The sequence below is a fragment of the Rhinopithecus bieti genome, unplaced genomic scaffold (assembly GCF_001698545.2).
Source record: "Rhinopithecus bieti isolate Rb0 unplaced genomic scaffold, ASM169854v2 scaffold_5019, whole genome shotgun sequence".
Taxonomy (NCBI): domain Eukaryota; kingdom Metazoa; phylum Chordata; class Mammalia; order Primates; family Cercopithecidae; genus Rhinopithecus; species Rhinopithecus bieti.
The window spans coordinates 541,494-556,310 of NW_016804585.1; the positions used below are offsets into that span (position 1 = coordinate 541,494).

The 14,817-nt window shown below is 51.7% G+C and overlaps 1 protein-coding gene across 1 annotated transcript; it reads left to right on the forward strand.

The window, feature by feature from the left end:
• The first annotated feature begins 8,931 nt into the window (after positions 1 to 8,931).
• On the forward strand, positions 8,932 to 12,218 carry LRRC3C (leucine rich repeat containing 3C). Its single transcript, XM_017869238.1, has 2 exons — positions 8,932 to 9,040; positions 11,417 to 12,218. The coding sequence occupies exons 1-2, from the start codon at positions 8,946 to 8,948 to the stop codon at positions 12,216 to 12,218; spliced, it is 897 nt and encodes a 298-aa protein (XP_017724727.1). The 5' UTR covers positions 8,932 to 8,945.
• The last annotated feature ends 2,599 nt before the right edge of the window (positions 12,219 to 14,817 follow it).

Sequence of the window (14,817 nt, forward strand, 5' to 3'; positions counted from 1 at the left end):
AGATCACGAGGTCAGGAGATCAAGACCATCCTGGCTAATATGGTGAAACCCCATCTCTACTGAAAATACAAAAATTAGCCGGGCGTGGTGGCGGGCACCTATAGTCCCAGCTACTCAGGAGGCTGAGGCAGGAGAGTGGCGTGAACCCGGGAGGCAGAGCTTGCAGTGAGCCGAGATCTCACCACGGCACTCCAACCTGGGCGACAGAGCGAAACTCCAGCTCAAAAAAAAAAAAAAAAAAAAAAAGAAAAAAAAAAAGAGCCCCTTCCCCTGGGGGAAAGAATGCCACCTCTCCACTCCTACCCCTCCCCTCCTCCCCAGCCTGCTTCCTGAAGGTCAGGTGGTGAGGTCATGTCCAGAGCAAGTGCAAGGAAGGAAAGAACTGCTTATTTCATTGACAGTTGTGTTTTATTTTGTTTGGGTGGGGATATCCCAGGCACATGGTGGGTAGAAGGAGGGGGAGGGGAGGGCAGATGTTAAGCAGACAAAAGAGCAGCGAGTGACCCTCCAGAAAACTACTGAGCCAGTCAGAAGCCAGGAGTGGGTGTGGGACTGGCAGCATCGCCAGCGGGCACTCTGTTCTGCCTCCCTCACCCAGTCCTGTGGTTGGCTACTTTGGGCTGTGCAGAGAAAGGGCTGAACTGGTCAGGGCCACTGGGCCCCCATCCTCCAGTCTGTGCCTGGGAACAAGAACCTCCCTGGGGAACCAAGTGCAGGGAAGTACCTTAGGAACCCCTCAACCTGCATATTCTTTGATATGGACAATTGACACTCTCCCATGAACAAAAGCAGTTAGAAAACTGGAAGTGTTTCAGATCAAGAGGACAATGGATAGAAAAACAGTAGGTTCAAGACAAGACCCCCTAGCTCCCTACCAGCTGAGTTCCTCCTACTCCTAGCCTCCTATCCTCACCTGTCTAGAAATCTCAGTGGCCACTGTTCCCAGATCACCTTCTACTGCCTAAGGTCAGCTCCTCCTTCAGTAACAATCACAGCAAACATTATTGTTTGCTATGTTGCAGGCACTGGGCAGAGGGCTTTATTTGTCTGTTACAGAACTGCCTCCCCCTAGGCTGCTAGGCTTGCTCCCTGTCTCACATTTGCATTTCCTGAACAGAGTGAATTCTCAATAAATGTTAACTGAACTATGTAACAGAACTGTTACCAGAAAGGGGTCCCAATCCAGACCCCAAGAGAGGGTTTGGATCTCACACAAGAAAGAATTCAGGGCGAGTCCGCAGTGCGAAGTAAAAGCAAGTTTATTAAGGAAGTAAAGGAATAAAAGAATGGCTACTCAGTAGACAGAGCAGCCCCGAGGGCTGCTGGTCACCCATTTTTATGGTTATTTCTTGATGATACACTAAGCAAGGGGTGGGTTATTCATGCTCCCCTTTTTAGGCCATTTAAGGTAACTTCCTGACGTTGCCATGGCGTTTGTAAACTGTCATGGCGCTGCTGAAAGTGTAGCAGTGAGGACAACCAGAGGTCATTGTGGTTGCCGTTTCGGTTTTGATGGGTTTTGGCCAGTTCCTTTACTGCAACCTGTTTTATCAGCAGGTCTTTATGACCTGTATTTTATGCTGACCTCGTATCTCATCCTGTGACTTAGAATGCCTTAACCGTAGGGTTCAGACTCATTTTACCCAGCTTCTATTTAAGATGGAGTTGCTCTGGTTCACACGCCTCTGACAGAACTGCACATCCCAGACCACAGCCACACAGCTCTCCCTTGTTCTTGTCTCAGCCTCCTACCCTTTTCCATCTGATGGACTCCTATACATCCCTCAAGGCCTACCTCACCTGTCACCTTCTCGGTGCAGCCTTCCCCAGGCCTTCCCCAAGCTTCATCCTCCAGGCTCCTGTGACCCTGGCAGATCCCTCAGCCCAAGCCCACCCCTAGGTGATCAGATGGCTGTATTTGTGCACACACCAGTCTTCCCTCATTGGTTGGGGGACATTTAATGTTCTCAGACAGGCGCGGGTGGCTCTACACAAAAATACAAAAGTTAGCTGGGCGTGGTGGTGCGCGCCTGTAGTCACAGCTACTTGGGAGCGTGAGGTGGGAAGATGGCTTGAGCCCAGAAGGTTGAGGCTACAAGTGAGCTGTGATCATGCCACTGCGGTCCAGCCTGGATGACAGAACGAGACCTGTCTCAAAAAAAAAAACAAAAACCTCAACTCTGAATCCCCAGTGCCTAAGAGGCCCTGGTACACAGTACGTGCTCAGATATATGTTAAGTAAATGAGAGAGCACCTCCAAGCATGGCAGCATGAAGTGTATGTGTACACCCCTTGCTCTTTTCCGCAGGGAAGAAGAATAGCAGAGGCCTTTGTTGTCCTCCCCCCAAAACTGCCCAGTAGCCTGGCATTTGATGGGTCCCTGGCTGACCTGATACAGAAGGTAGCCCTTCTTTATCTTCTCTATCATCTATCTATTTATCTATGTATCTATCTATCTTCTTTTCCTTTCAGTTATCCCCCTATCCAGGCTGGACCTGGGGGTCTCCAACATCAGGGAAGGAAGGGGATGGAGGCCTGCTGAACTTCTTTCCCCTAGGGTCACATGTTGGGGATATAGAGTTACCACCCTTAGAGGGAGGAGCTGTGACTCAGACTGCCTGCGGTGGGAGGCTAAGAGGCTCTCTTTCCTGGGCCCTGAACTTGGGAGCCAGGGCCCTATCATGCCTCAGCCTCTTCCCTGCCTGCCATTCTAGACATGTGGAGCATCAGGCTAGAAGGGATCTCAGACACTGTGAAGGTCCAGAAAACAGAAAGGATCTGCCCCGTGACATAAACATCTGCTGGTCTCGGGTCTAGCCCAAGAATTTCCCCAGGCACTGCACAGGCCAAGACAGAGCATGGGACTCCCCAGGGATGGCTCTTCCAGTTCCATGCCATGTGTCCCTCAGGTCTTTATCATCTCACACCTAGACCTTTGCCATAACTTGTTTTCCTGCCACCAGTACATCCCCAACACAACCAACACAGTGATCCAAATATCAAATCTAATTTTAAAAGCTTTCAATCCAACCAGATGCGGTGGCTCACGCTTGTAATCCCAACACTTTGGGGAACTGAGGTGGGCGGATCGCTTGAACGCAGGAGTTTGAAACCAGCCTGTGCAATATGACCAAACCTCATCTCTACACCAAAATACAAAAAAAAAAAAAAAAAAATTAGCTGGGCATGGTGGCATGCACCTCTGGTTCTAGCCCCTTGGGAGGCTGAGGTGGAAGGATCTCCTGAGCCTGGGGAGGTTGAGGTTACAGTGGGCTGTGATGCCACCACTGCACTACAGGCTGGGAGACAGAGTGGGACCCTGTCTCGAAAAAAATAAAAATAAAAACTTGGCCGAGCACAGTGGCTCACGCCTGTAATCCCAACACTTTGGGAGGCCAAGGTTGGAAGATCACTTGAGGTCAGGAGTTCAAGACTAGCCTGGCCAACATGGTAAAACCCCGTCTCTACTAAAAAAATAAATAACAAGAATAAAAAAAAAAATTGGCCGGGCATGGTGGTGCACACCTGTAATCCCAGCTACTCAGGATGCTGAGGCAGGAGAATCGCTTGAACCTGGGAGGCAGAGATTGCAGTGAGCTGAGATCAAGCCACTGCACTCCAGCCTGCGTGACAGAGTGAGACTCCATCTCAAAAAAATAAATAAATAGGCTGGGCGCAGTGGCTCACGCCTGTAATCCCAGCACTTTGGGAGGCCAAGGCAGGCAGATCACCTGAGGTCAGAAGTTCAAGCCCAGCCTGGTCAACATGGTGAAACCCCGTCTCTACTGAAAATACAAAAATTAGCCAGGCGTCGTGGCAGGTGCCTATAATCCCAGCTACTCTGCAGACTGAGGCAGGAGAATCGCTTGAACCTGGGAGGCAGAGGTTTCAGTGAGCTGAGATCATGCCATTGCACTCCAGCCTGGGCAATAAGAGTGAAACTCCGTCTCAAAAAAATAAATAAATAAAATAATAAAACTAAATAACACCTTTTAATCCATAAGCCACGGAATCAAGTCCCAATGCATTCATGGCATGCAAGCCACAAGGATCTGCTCCCTTTTTACCCCTGGCCTTTGCCACCACCCCCTCCATCCACGCGGTGATCTGGAAGCCAAGCCATTTCATGCTCCCTTGCTTTTGCATGCTCTGCTTCACCACCCGAGTAACTCAGCCTTTAAAGCCCAGCTCAAATGTCACTCCTTGGTGAAGTCTTCCTTGATTATACCCTGGAAAAGCTAGTATACCAGTTAAGGATGCTCTCAGCGGAAAGCAACAGAAAACCCAAATAATGATTCTTACCCTAGATTGCCATTAGAATCACCTGAGGAGCTTTTGAACATTCCCATCATTGGCCGGGCCCGGTGGCTCAAGCCTGTAATCCCAGCACTTTGGGAGGCCGAGACGGGCGGATCACGAGGTCAGGAGATCGAGGCCATCCTGGCTAACACGGTGAAACCCCGTCTCTACTAAAAAATACAAAAAACTAGCCGGGCGAGGTGGCGGGCGCCTGTAGTCCCAGCTACTCCGGAGGCTGAGGCAGGAGAATGGCGTGAACCCGGGAGGCGGAGCTTGCAGTGAGCTGAGATCCGGCCACTGCATTCCAGCCCGGGCGACAGAGCGAGACTCCGACTCAAAAAAAAAAAAAAGAAAGAAAAAAGAAAATTCCCATCACCTGGCCAGGCACGGTGGCTCACGCCTGTGATCCCAGGACTTTGGGAGGCTGAGGCAGGTGGATCACCTGAGGTCAGGAGTTCGAGACCAGCCTGGCCAACATGGAGAAAACCCATCTCTACTAAAAATACAAAAATTAGCTGGGCATAGTGGCATGTGCCTGTAATCCCAGCTACTTGGGAGGCTGAGGTAGGAGAATCTCTTGAACCCAGGAGGTAGAGGCTACAGTGAGCCGAGATGGTGCCACTGCAGTGCAGCCTGGGTGACAGAGTGAGACTCTGTCTCAAAAAGAAAAAAGATCTCCATCACCAGACACATACCAGATTAACTCAATCAAAATCTCCGTGGGTGTACCCAGGCATGAGGAGTTTTCAAAACTGCCTGTATTCCAGTATGCAGCCAAATTGAGAAGCACTGAAATTAGGGGGTTCTCTTTCTCACGTATTGAGTCTAGAGGTGGCGGTTGCTGGTGTTGGTTGAGTAGCTCAGTGATATCCAGGCCAACATCTCAATAATATTCAACCTTCCCTTTATGCTTTGTTGTCTCATGGCCACAAGATGGCCTGAGTTGACCCTTTCATGTTCAAAGTAGGGGCCAGGCATGGTGGCTCATGCCTGTAATCACCACCACTTTTGTGGGGGCTGAGGCAGGAACCCTAGGAGTTTGAGACCAGCCTAGGCAACAAAGTGAGACCCTCATCTCTACAAAACAAAACAAAATTGTCTCATTGTGGTGGCACATGTCTGTGGTTCCAGCTACATAGGAGGCTGAGGCAGGAGGATTGATTGAGTTTGGTGGCAGTCAAGGCTGCAGTGAGCTGTGTTTGCACCATTGCACTCCAGCCTGGGCAACACAGTGAGACCCTCTGTCAAAAAAAAAAAAAAAAAGTCCAGTGCAGTGGCTATGCCTGTAATCCCACACTTTAGGAGGCCATGGAAGGTGGATCACCTGAGGTCAGGAGTTCAAGACCAGCCTGGCCAACATGGCGAAACCTCATCTCTTCTAAAAATACAAAAATTACGTAGGTGTGGTGGTGCAGGCCTGTAATCTCAGCTATTCAGGAGACTGAGGCAGGAGAATTGCTTGAATCCGGGAAGTGAAGGTTGTAGTGAACCAAGATCGCACTATTGCACTCCAGCCTGGGTGACAGAGACTCCACCTCAAAAAAAAAAAAAAAAAAAAAAAAGTACGGAGAAGAGCAGAGCCCAGTCCCATCCTCTCTTACCAGCAAATCAAAGACTATCCCACAAACCTATTCTGCAGACTTCTGCTTAGATGCCATTGACCAGAATTGGGCTGCCCTCAGCTGCAAAGGAGATTGGAGAAGTAGGCAACAGGATTTCTGATGGCTGAGAAGATCAGTCAGGTTGAATTGTCAAGGACTGAGTGCATTGCCACTCCCAAAGCCATGTGTGCTATCCGGTAGTAGAAGGGAAGAGATAGTTCTGCCATGTTATTAATACTTATTCTCTCTATGCTTCACAGCTCCTTGTACAAACATCAATTAATGCAGGCATTACATCAAAGCATTATAGAGACATGTCTGTGTCTCCCTCCAGACCAACAATTCTCAACCCAGGCTGCACGTTAGACATATCTGGAGAGCTTTTAAAAGAAACCAGTGCCGGCCGGGCGCGGTGGCTCAAGCCTGTAATCCCAGCACTTTGGGAGGCCGAGACGGGCGGATCACGAGGTCAGGAGATCGAGACCATCCTGGCTAACACGGTGAAACCCCATCTCTACTAAAATTACAAAAAAATTAGCCGGGCAAGGTGGCGGGCGCCTGTAGTCCCAACTACTCCGGAGGCTGAGGCAGGAGAATGGCGTAAACCCGGGAGGCGGAACTTGCAGTGAGCTGAGATCCGGCCACTGTACTCCAGCCTGGGCGACAGAGCGAGACTCCGTCTCAAAAAAAAAAAAAAAAAAAAGAAACCAGTGCCTAGACCCCATGCACAGAGATTTTAATGTAATTGGTCCAGATGAAGCCCCAGCATAACTAATTTGTAAAAGCTCCCCAAGTGATTTGAATGTGCAGGGTGTTTTAAGAACCCTGACATAGACCCAGCACCTTAAGAAACCTGTCTATGTTTCCTTTGACTAGCATACAAGGCTCACAGGAAATCCTCACTGAATGAATAAATAAATAAATGAATGGCAGAGAATTTCTGCTCCAACTCTGCAGTCCCTAGTCTGCAGTGTGCACTGTCCTAAGTGTGGTTCCCCCCTCGCCTCAGATCTCCCTCCTTCACTGAGTCTGCACTCAGCCTTCCTTAATTAACCACATCCACAGCTCCGGCTGGGCTCCTGCTTCTCCCACAGCTGCTGTGCTGGCCACCCTAGTCCCACTGTTTTCCTGGAAGCTGCCCTAGTCTTAGAAGGAAATAACCCTCCATCAACAGCCAGGCTCAATTCTTGTGCCTCAGTTAAAGCCCCTGCCCAGTGTGAGAGAGGAACAGGGGGAAAGGGAGGATTGATCAGCTTTCTGTCCCACATTCAGCTACAGTCCCAAAATGGACACCCAAGTAGCCAGCAGCAGATTGTCTGGCCTTACTAACAAGTAACCCTCAGAGAAAAGGGTTGCTTGTTGCTTCTCCTGCCTAAGTGTAGAAAGTTATCTGATTCCTTAGACAGACGTGAGTCTGCAAAATGCCCCTGTTGATATCACAGAAATGAGTCTGTGGTGAGTACATCCTCAGAGATGATATCATCTAGTATCCTACCATCTGATCTAGTCCCCATCACGCTTCTGAAACTGCTTGTTCAAAGGTAACCTGCAGGGCCAGCCTCACAGGCATACAGCCGACGAGGTCCCACAAGACCTCATGCCCTGTGCTCAGAAGAGCCCTGCAACTTGGTTTTACACTGTGCTGCTGTCGTCATCTTGAAATTCTTTTTTATTTTTATTTTTATTTTTTATTTTTTATTTTTATTTTTTTTGAGACAGAGTCTTGCTCTGTCACCCGGGCTGAAGTGCAGCGGCCGGATCTCAGCTCACTGCAAGCTCCGCCTCCCGGGTTCATGCCATTCTCCTGCCTCAGCCTCCCGAGTAGCTGGGACTACAGGCGCCCGCCACCTCGCCCGGCTAGTTTTTTGTATTTTCAGTAGAGACGGGGTTTCACCGTGTTAGCCAGGATGGTCTCAAACTCCTGACCTCGTGATCCGCCCGTCTCGGCCTCCCAAAGTGCTGGGATTACAGGCTTGAGCCACCGCGCCCGGCCTTTATTTTTAATTTTTAGAGACAGAGTCGCACACTGTCACCCAGGCTAGAGTGCAGTGGTACAATCACAGCTCACTGCAGCCTCCACTTCCCAGGCTCAAGCCATCCTCCCACCTCAGCCTCCCGAGTAGCTAGGAATACAAGTATGTGCCTATGTGCCACCATGGTCCGTTAATTTATTTTTTCTTTTTGTAGAAACTGCATTTGGACAATTTTTTTTTTTTTTTGGTAGAGATGAGGTTTTACTATGTTGCACAGGCCAGTCTCAAACTCGTGAGGCTCCTTGATCCTTGCCACCCAAAGTGCTGAGATTATAGGCATGAGCCACTGCACCCAGCCTTGAAATTCTTTTTTTTTTTTTTTTGAGACAGGGCCTTGATGCGTCACCTAGGCTGTAGTGAAGAGGCGCAATCTTAGCTCAATGAAACCTCTGCCTCCTGGGTTCAAGTGATTCTCGTGCCTCAGCCTCCCAAATAGCTGGGATTACAGGTGTGCACCACCGCAGCCCAGTTAATTTTTTGTATTTTTAGTAGAGATGGTGTTTCGCCATGTTGGTCAGGCTGGTCTCGAACTCCTGGCCTCAAGTGATCCACCCACCTCGGCCTCCCAAAGAGCTAGGATTACAGGCGTGAGCCACCACACCTGGCAAGGCCTTGAAATTCTTAACAGCTTTCGCCTGGGCGTGGTGGCTCACACCTGTAATCCCAGCACTTTTCGAGGCCAGGTGGGTGGATCACTTGAGGTCAGGAGTTCGAGACCAGCCTGGCCAATATGGTGAATCCCTGTCTCTACTAAAAATACAAAAATTAGCTGGGTGTGGTGGCAGGCACCTGTAGTCTCAGCTACTTGGGAGCCTGAGGCAGGAGAATCGTTTTAACCTGGGAGGCAGAGGTTGCAGTGAGCCAAGGTTATGGCACTGCACTCCAGCCTGGGCCACAGAGTGAGACTCTATCTTAAAAAAAAAAAAAAGGAAGAAATTCTTAACAGGTTTTGAAACAAGGGACCCCACACACACACGCCCCATTTTTATTTTGCACTGAGCTCTACAATTCCATGTCCAGTCCTGGTCACCCACAGTCTTGCAAAATCCAGCAAGAAAAATCCTCCTCAGAAAGGTCTCCAATGAGTATGACCTCATCTTCCTTCGCGTAAGTATATCCTTCCTAGTCTTTGTGACACCCCACTCTCCCATTCTCTTCCACCTCTTTGACCTGGCAGGAGGGCTTCCAGGTTCCATACAATACAATACCGTGGGTACCATCAGGCTCAACATGCAAGGATGTAGGGTATTAGTAGGCGTGGCACAGAGGTAAGAGCTGCTAGCAGGCAATGAAAAGTGGTTGGACAAGGAGTCAGAAAACTGGGCTCTGGTCTTTGGCCACTGACACTGTGTAACTCTGGTCACATTCTGGGCCTCAGTTTACCTGTCTGCAAACTAGGGAGGGTTCAACTGGCTGGTCCCTTCCTTTGAGCTCTATCAATCATTGAGGCTCTGAATCCCAGCACCAAACTGGAGATACTGTAGGTAGGATGGTGCCACAGGAGGCATCATGTGGTTGGACTTGAGGCTCAAGGAAGTTGCAGGGGATAAGCCACCATGGGCTAAGAAATGAGATGGGTCATCCACATGGATCACATCTATGACCCCTTGTCATCCCTGCCCCTGCACAGCATACGAGAGGAAGTGGAGGAGAAAAGCCTGGCGTGGGTAATGAAATCATGGAGGAAGACCATGATGTGTTCTGGAAGTCAGTAATCCTAACAACTAGCCTTTGCACAGACTTCACAAAGTACCTTCACATCGACTCAACCCTGGCAGGTCCTCCCAACCCTACGGCAGTGTCAGGTGACATGCCCAGGTCACACATGAATCTCATCTTCTGCCTTGAAATCCTTCCTTCCCACTACCCAGTGAACATTAGGAGAGGGTGGTATCAAGGAGTGGCATGGCCTGCAAATGATGCCTGGGGTAGGGATGCCCTGGAGGAACAAGTCATCCAAGCCCTCTTTGGTGCCCAGGCCTGAGGGAGAATTCAAAGTGCCAACCTGAGAGTACGGGACTCCAGCAAACTGAGAGAACCTGAGTCAGTTCTCATGCAGATCATAAAATCAGCAGGAAAACTCAGAGACAACCACATCAGTCTTCAGGTGCCTTAAAGAACTCCTTCCAACTCCTAGAGAGGCAATCAATCCACCACGCAGAGAACAAACTAAAGTTGAACTACAGCACCCCTGGCAGGCAAGAGGGCTGGGCACTGTGAGGAGCCAGGAGATAAGGAACCCCAGACAGACAAGTTTTCCAAGGAAAGGCTAGGGGAAGTTTGCTCACCATGGAAGAAGGGGCCACTGAGCGTGGAAGAAGGGGCCACTGAGCGTGGAAGAATGGCAGAAGGGAATAGGGGGAGGAATGGAGTTGGGGGGATACTGGTTGCTGGAGACAGTGGATATGAGATGGCGCCCGCCCAGTTCTGCCTGCCAGGCCTGCCAAGAAGGGATCCTTATGCCCAGCCAGGTTCTGGGTAAGGAAGAAGGGTTCTGGGAAGCAGAGTTTCAGCCTTGAGGAGTGATGGAAGATGGCAGCATCAAGACCTTGGGAGGGGAGCCTGGTGCAGGGAATGGAACTGGGGCCTGGTCTCCCCACGACAGAGTTCATCAGGGTCCAGGATCTGCCCTCTCTTGGCATTGCCTGGCCACACCATGGCTCAGGTATCCGACACCTGGGCCCGGAGTCACATGCCAGGAAACCCAACACTCTTGGGTCCCAGCCCCCAACTTCCAGCAGCTGTGAGCAAACAGGGCTTCTGGAAGAGGAAGCGGGTCTCCAGAGCCCAGCAGCAGGGAGCCTCCATCCAGGGAGAGGGCACCTGCACTCGAGAAGGCTCTGCCACCAACAGGGGTGAGAAGAATGGAGGAGGACGGGGAGGAGGAGGGAGAAAGTGCAGAGCAGAGAGGACAGAGCTGGGGCAGGCAGAGGGGTGGATGCTCCCAGAAAAGGGGTAGAAGGGCATAGAAGGTGGGGCCAGAGGTCCATTTTACCTAGTCACCTGGCCTAGCTGGACGCCCTGACACCCTATCGCTCATCTGTCCCCCTTGTCTCCATCACATGAGTGCCAACTAGACCTTCTGGTGCCTACCTAGCCCACTTGGTAGCCTCCCAGGTAGGTAGGGGAAGAAGACTTTATTCCGATGAGAGGAATCAATACATGGACAGAGGCAGAAACCTAGAAACCCGAAGACCCAGAATGGCCAACAAGGCCTCATAGATTAACCTTCTAGAATCAACAGACCCTAAAAGAGTTTCAAGCGCAAAGGACCCTTTACCCAAAAGGCCCTATTGAGGAGCCTTAAATCAAGAGAGACCCCAAGAAGGAAGTGAAAAAGTCACCTAGGCTTGAGAGAAGCCCCCAGAGAAGAGGCCCCGGCCCAAAGACACCCCCCAGAGGGACCTCAGGAGGAGAAAGCTGGCAGTGAGGCATGCGATTGTCTTGACTCACTCTTTCTTTATGTGGCCTTTTCTTCCCCAGATCCTACTCCACTCCAGGACTATGCCAATTTATGGCCATGCTCCCAACAGCAGGTCACCTCCTGTCCCTCCTGTTGATGATAGGCACAGGAGGTACTGTGCCCAGCCCCCTGGTGCCTCCCCGTGGCTGCTATGTGGCAAAGGAAGCAGGTGAACAGACGTTCCGCTGCAGCCAGGCAGGTCTGAGGACTGTGCCCTCTGGCATCCCCAACGACACCCGCAAGCTCTACCTGGATGCCAACCAGCTGGCATCTGTGCCTGCTGGTGCCTTCCAGAACCTGCCTGTCCTGGAGGAGCTGGATCTGTCCCATAATGCCCTTGCCCACCTCTCAGGGGCGGCTTTCCAGGGCCTGGAGGGCACGCTGCGCCACCTCGACCTCTCTGCCAACCAGCTGGCCTCAGTGCCCGTGGAGGCCTTTGTGGGACTACAGATCCAAGTGAACCTATCCGCCAACCCATGGCACTGTGACTGCGCCCTCCAGGAAGTGCTCCGGCAGGTGAGGCTGGCGCCAGGCACTGGGACAGGCATCGTGTGTGGCCCAGGAGCCCGACCAGACCTCGTGGGGCAGGAGTTCCTGCTGCTGGCAGGGGAGGAAGAGCTGTGTGGGGCAGGGCGGGGCGGGGCCCGGAGGAGCACCGATGTGGCCCTGCTGGTCACCATGGGGGGCTGGCTGACACTTGTGGTGGCTTATCTGGTGCGTTATGTGTGGCAGAACCGAGACGAGACCCGGCGCTCCCTCAAGCGGGCCCCAGTGCTGCCTGTGCGTTCCGAGGATTCCTCCGTCCTCAGCACAGTGGTCTGATGACCCAGGATGCTCCTCCTCTAGCCACACTCCACACTCCTACCCCTATGCCCTCTCCTTTCCTCTGACCCCCTCTGCCTCCTGTGCAGCTTCACCCCTGCCCCCAAGCCCATCCCACCCCTCCCTCCTTTATTCCTCCTAAATACCTGCACTGGCTCTCTCTCTCTCTCTCTCTCTCTCTCTCTCTCTCTCTCTCTCTCTCTCTCTCTTTCTGTCATCTTAACCAACAGCATCTTTGGTGCCTGGAGTTTTTTGGTGCCTACTCTGTGCCTGGATTGTGCTAGACTCAGAAAACCCAGAACAGAGAATGACAGCAGGTGGGGTGGGAGCAAGAGAGGAGGGGCTGTGGGGGGCAGGTTGAGGAGGGAGCCTGCACCTGGCCCTGGGCAATTTCAAAGGCTTCGCTGTAGTATGTTTGAACTGATTCTTTTTTCTCTTTCTTTTTTTCTTTGAGATGGAGTCTCGCTGTGTCGCCAGACTGGAGTGCAGTGGCAGGATCTCGGCTCACTGCAACCTCTGCCTCCCAAGTTCAAGCGATTCTCTGCCTCAGCCTCCCCAGTAGCTAGGACTACAGGCGCATGCCACCATGCTCAGCCAATTTTTGTATTTTTTAGTAGAGCTGAGGTTTCACCATGTTGGCCAGGATGGTCTCGATCTCTTGACCTCGTGAACTGCCCACCTTGGCCTCCCAAAGTGCTGGGATTACAGGCGTGAGCCACTGCACCCAGCCTGAACTGACTCAGGTGGGTGGATCACCCAAGGCAGCATGCAACATGAACCCCTCGGATCATTACAGGCCCACACAGCCCTTCCGCCACCAGCTTCTTCCTGCCCTACAGAGCGGAGGCCTGGAAAGGGAGAGAAAGCCAAGGGTGCCCTGAGGGAGCCCCCAGCTGAGGGGGAGTGAAGCCCCACCCCTTCCTGAACTGGACTCACAAACAGAGGCTTCGAAAGCGCAACCGTAAGACTGAGGTCTCCTCCAGAGTGAGGGGGCATCAAAGCCAGAGGCATCCCAGGGAGCTTATTCCAAAGAGAGGGACTGCCTCCCCTGTTGGACTAAAGCGAGTTCAAACTGCTAGAAATGGTTTCGCCTTAGCTCTCTGAGAATCTGACATCATCAACTTCTCTCACCTCCAAGGAACCTGTCTCTACTAAAAATACAAAAAATTAGCCAGGCATGGTGGCAGGCATCTGTAACCCCAGCTATTCATGAGACTGAGGCAGGATAATCACTTGATCCCAGGAGGTGGAGGCTGCAGTGAGCCAAGATCACACCACTGCACTCCAGCCTGGGCCACAGATCAAGACCTTCTCTTAAAAAAAAAAAAAAAAAAATAGGGAGAGTTTTGGACAGAAAAGAGAGAGGAGAGAGGGTCCCTAGATGAAACGTGTGGACAAGGCAAGGAAGATGTGCAACAACTCAGAATGTCTGGGCAGCAGCAAGACTCACCCCGGGGCTGGAAGAGAGGGTGCAAAGAGGGGCAAGGGAAGGGTAGGTGGGACCAAACTGGAGGGGAGGTCAAAAGCCAGGCTGTGGCCAGATTTAAAATGACACTGTGGGCTGGGCACAGTGGCTCAAGCCTGTAATCCCAGCACTTTGGGAGGCCGAGCCGGGCGGATCACGAGGTCAGGAGATCGAGACCATCCTGGCTAACACAGTGAAACCCCGTCTATACTAAAACTCCAAATGTTACCCGGGCAAGATGGCAAGCGCCTGTAGTCCCAGCTCCTCGGGATGGGAGGCTTGAGGCAGGAGAATGGCGTAAAACCCGGGAGGCGGGAGCTTGCAGTGAGCTGAGATTGGCCACTGCACTCCAGTCCGGGCGAAGATGGAGACTCCGCCTCAAAAAATAAATAAATAAATAAATAAATAAAAATAAAAATAAAATAAAATGACACTGTGGGCTGGGCGTGGTGGTTCACACCTGTAATCCCAGCACTTTGGGAGGCCGAGGCAGGCAGATCACGAGGTCAGAAGATCGAGACCATCCCAGCTAACATGGTGAAACCCCGTCTCTACTAAAAATACAAAAAATTGGCCAGGCGTGGTGGCGGGTGCCTGTAATCCAAGCTACTTGGGAGACTGAGGCAGGAGAATGGCGTGAACCCAGGAGGCGGGGCTTGCAGTGAGCCGAGATCGCGCCACTGCACTCCAGCCTGGGCGACAAAGCGAGACTCCGGCTCAAAAAAAAAAAAAAGACGCTGTGAGCTCCTCCTCTCTTCTCCCTCTGCCTCTACTGAGAGCGTCCACTGAGAGCCTCCCCTGGCTTCTTGCTTCTCTTGTCCCCAAGCTCTTCCTGTTCCTGTGTCCTCTACTGGGGATCCCCTCCTCCGGCTCAGGGTCCCTATCCAGAGAGTCCCAAGCTCTCTCCGTCTTCTCCTTTATACACTGATGAGTTTCCTGAGCTCCTTCTCGTGGGGGAAAGGTGGTCTCTACGACTGAGCTGGGGACAGGTGACTGGAGAGCTGGGCGGGGGAAGTGAGGAGACCCCAGAACATCCCTGGACAACTCAATAAAGTCACTTTTATCAATGCCCTGGTCTCTGATTGCTCGTTCTCCTGGGCACCTGTGGCCTGTTGGTGACGAGAACGGGTACTG